This window comes from Rhagoletis zephyria, unplaced genomic scaffold (genome assembly GCF_001687245.7).
Source record: "Rhagoletis zephyria isolate East Lansing unplaced genomic scaffold, Rhagoletis_zephyria_1.1 Rzeph_scaffold_35757, whole genome shotgun sequence".
In the NCBI taxonomy this organism is placed as follows: Eukaryota; Metazoa; Arthropoda; class Insecta; order Diptera; family Tephritidae; genus Rhagoletis; species Rhagoletis zephyria.
In genome coordinates, this window is record NW_016192812.1 from 1 (window position 1) to 1,730 (window position 1,730).

At 46.1% G+C, this 1,730-nt stretch overlaps 1 protein-coding gene across 1 annotated transcript; it reads right to left on the reverse strand.

Annotated features, from left to right (window-relative positions):
* Positions 1-65: 65 nt before the first annotated feature.
* LOC108354416 (protein N-terminal asparagine amidohydrolase-like) lies at positions 66-736 on the reverse strand (the record flags this gene model as incomplete). The annotated part of the gene is made up of 3 exons (XM_017605608.1): positions 644-736; positions 469-586; positions 66-400 (listed from the first exon to the last, which is right to left on the reverse strand). Coding segments are annotated over exons 1-3 (546 nt in total), but the record flags the coding sequence as incomplete, so codon positions are not given.
* Positions 737-1,730: the final 994 nt, after the last annotated feature.

Here is a 1,730-nt window from a genome sequence, read left to right on the forward strand (position 1 = left end):
TCGCCGATCATGCCAGTGCTAATGGTAATGGAGCGAGTATTCAGTTCACCGGTAAAGGCGCACACCAAATTAATGGTGAACCGTGAGGCCAGTGAGTTGAATGTCTTCATCAGGTAGATGGCTAGGTCCTCTGATATTCTCTTCTCATCACAGTACCCGCCAATTAGATATAGGTCGAACTTTGCATCCGATTCATCACGTTCAGCTTCAGCTGATTTACTGTCCCCGCCGTTTCCCAGGCAAATCATCCGAGTGAGCGCTGCTTCCAGCGACTCCACCAGAAGATTGTCATCTAGGGGGCGATCAAAGTGTGTGAGCGAGGTGACTCCCGAGTTGCAGTGGCGGATGATTCCTGTTATACAGGTGGTCGTGTCGTCGGTCATCACAATTTGAATAGTGTCTGAAAAATGGTAAAGAAGTTTTAATAAATAATGATAGCCTCAAAAATAGGGAACAGGTGAAGCTTACCATCACGAGGAGAAACAATAGCCGTTTCACCTTGCATCACATACAGAACTGGATCCCGTTCACTGTCATATGTTTGCGCTGATTCAGGCCCGGCGTTGAACACAGAATTGGTCGATTCCTGGAAGTAATCAAGTGATTATGATTCGAGTTTATCATCAAGTATAAAATTAAATACCTTAAGCTCGGGGAAATCGGCAAAGAGCTGGCGAGTAGAGGTGAAGTCGTAGTCGGGACTGAGTGTCTCTGTTTTGCCAATGATAAGCGGCATTTTTGCGGTGGGAAGGGCTCAATGTGATGAAGCAATGAATGAAAATTTTTAATTTGGGAACACGAATCCAATAAGTTAAAGTCAATTTGCGTTTGTTTGTCTGTTTCGCTGTGTATCGCTTAAAAAATGTTATAGCTTCTATTTGAATGGTGATGCTCATAAAGACTGATGAGACAATAAAATGCAGCTTCTGATGATAAAACCAAGGCAATAATCCTCGTTGCAACACCTTCACTAGAAAGACAAGAAAGCCAAGTTGCCGTCGTCGCCGTTGTTTACATCCAGTTTTTAACTACCCAACACCGACAGATGGCCTTACTGACGAGGTTTTGCAAGGGATGCTTTTCGAATTTTTGAATAAAAAAACTGCGGAAGTTTTTAACAAGAAAACGTATAAAACAGTTTTAGTAGTCGAATCAAATAGGCAGTAGGAAATTTTGATTTGAACTCTCAAACAGTATCATGTCATCAAAGCATGGTAAAACTCGTGTCGTTCGTCGAAACAGCAAGAAGGCAGCACTGAATGCAGATGTGGTGGACAACAGCCACAACTTTGAGACGCCCGTCTCCTCAAGCGAACCGGTGCCTCTTCGCCCCTTTCAGCTGGGCGGCGCGGGGAAGATGATGCTGATGAAGAAGACGCTGTTCAAGTCACCCCGCAAGGACTACAAGCCCAACTACCACCTGGGAGTGACGTACAACATTCGTCAGTCGGTGCGAGGAGCAAACATGCCAGGCTCTCAGGTGGTGGTTGGCACACCGAGCAGCAGTCTGCAGCCAATGGGCACCTGTCGCAAGTGCAAGCACATCAACCTCGATCATGGCCACATCAAGCGTAGATTTCTGGCCAAGAAGGAAACAAAGAGCGTCAAGTCAAGTCTTGACAGCAAGTCGGCAAAGGTCAACTCGCTGGGAAAGCAAGGCAAAGTGGGAGGCTTTTCTACGCCTGAAACAAGGAAAAACGTTGACGACGACCACCACAACAGCAGCAGCT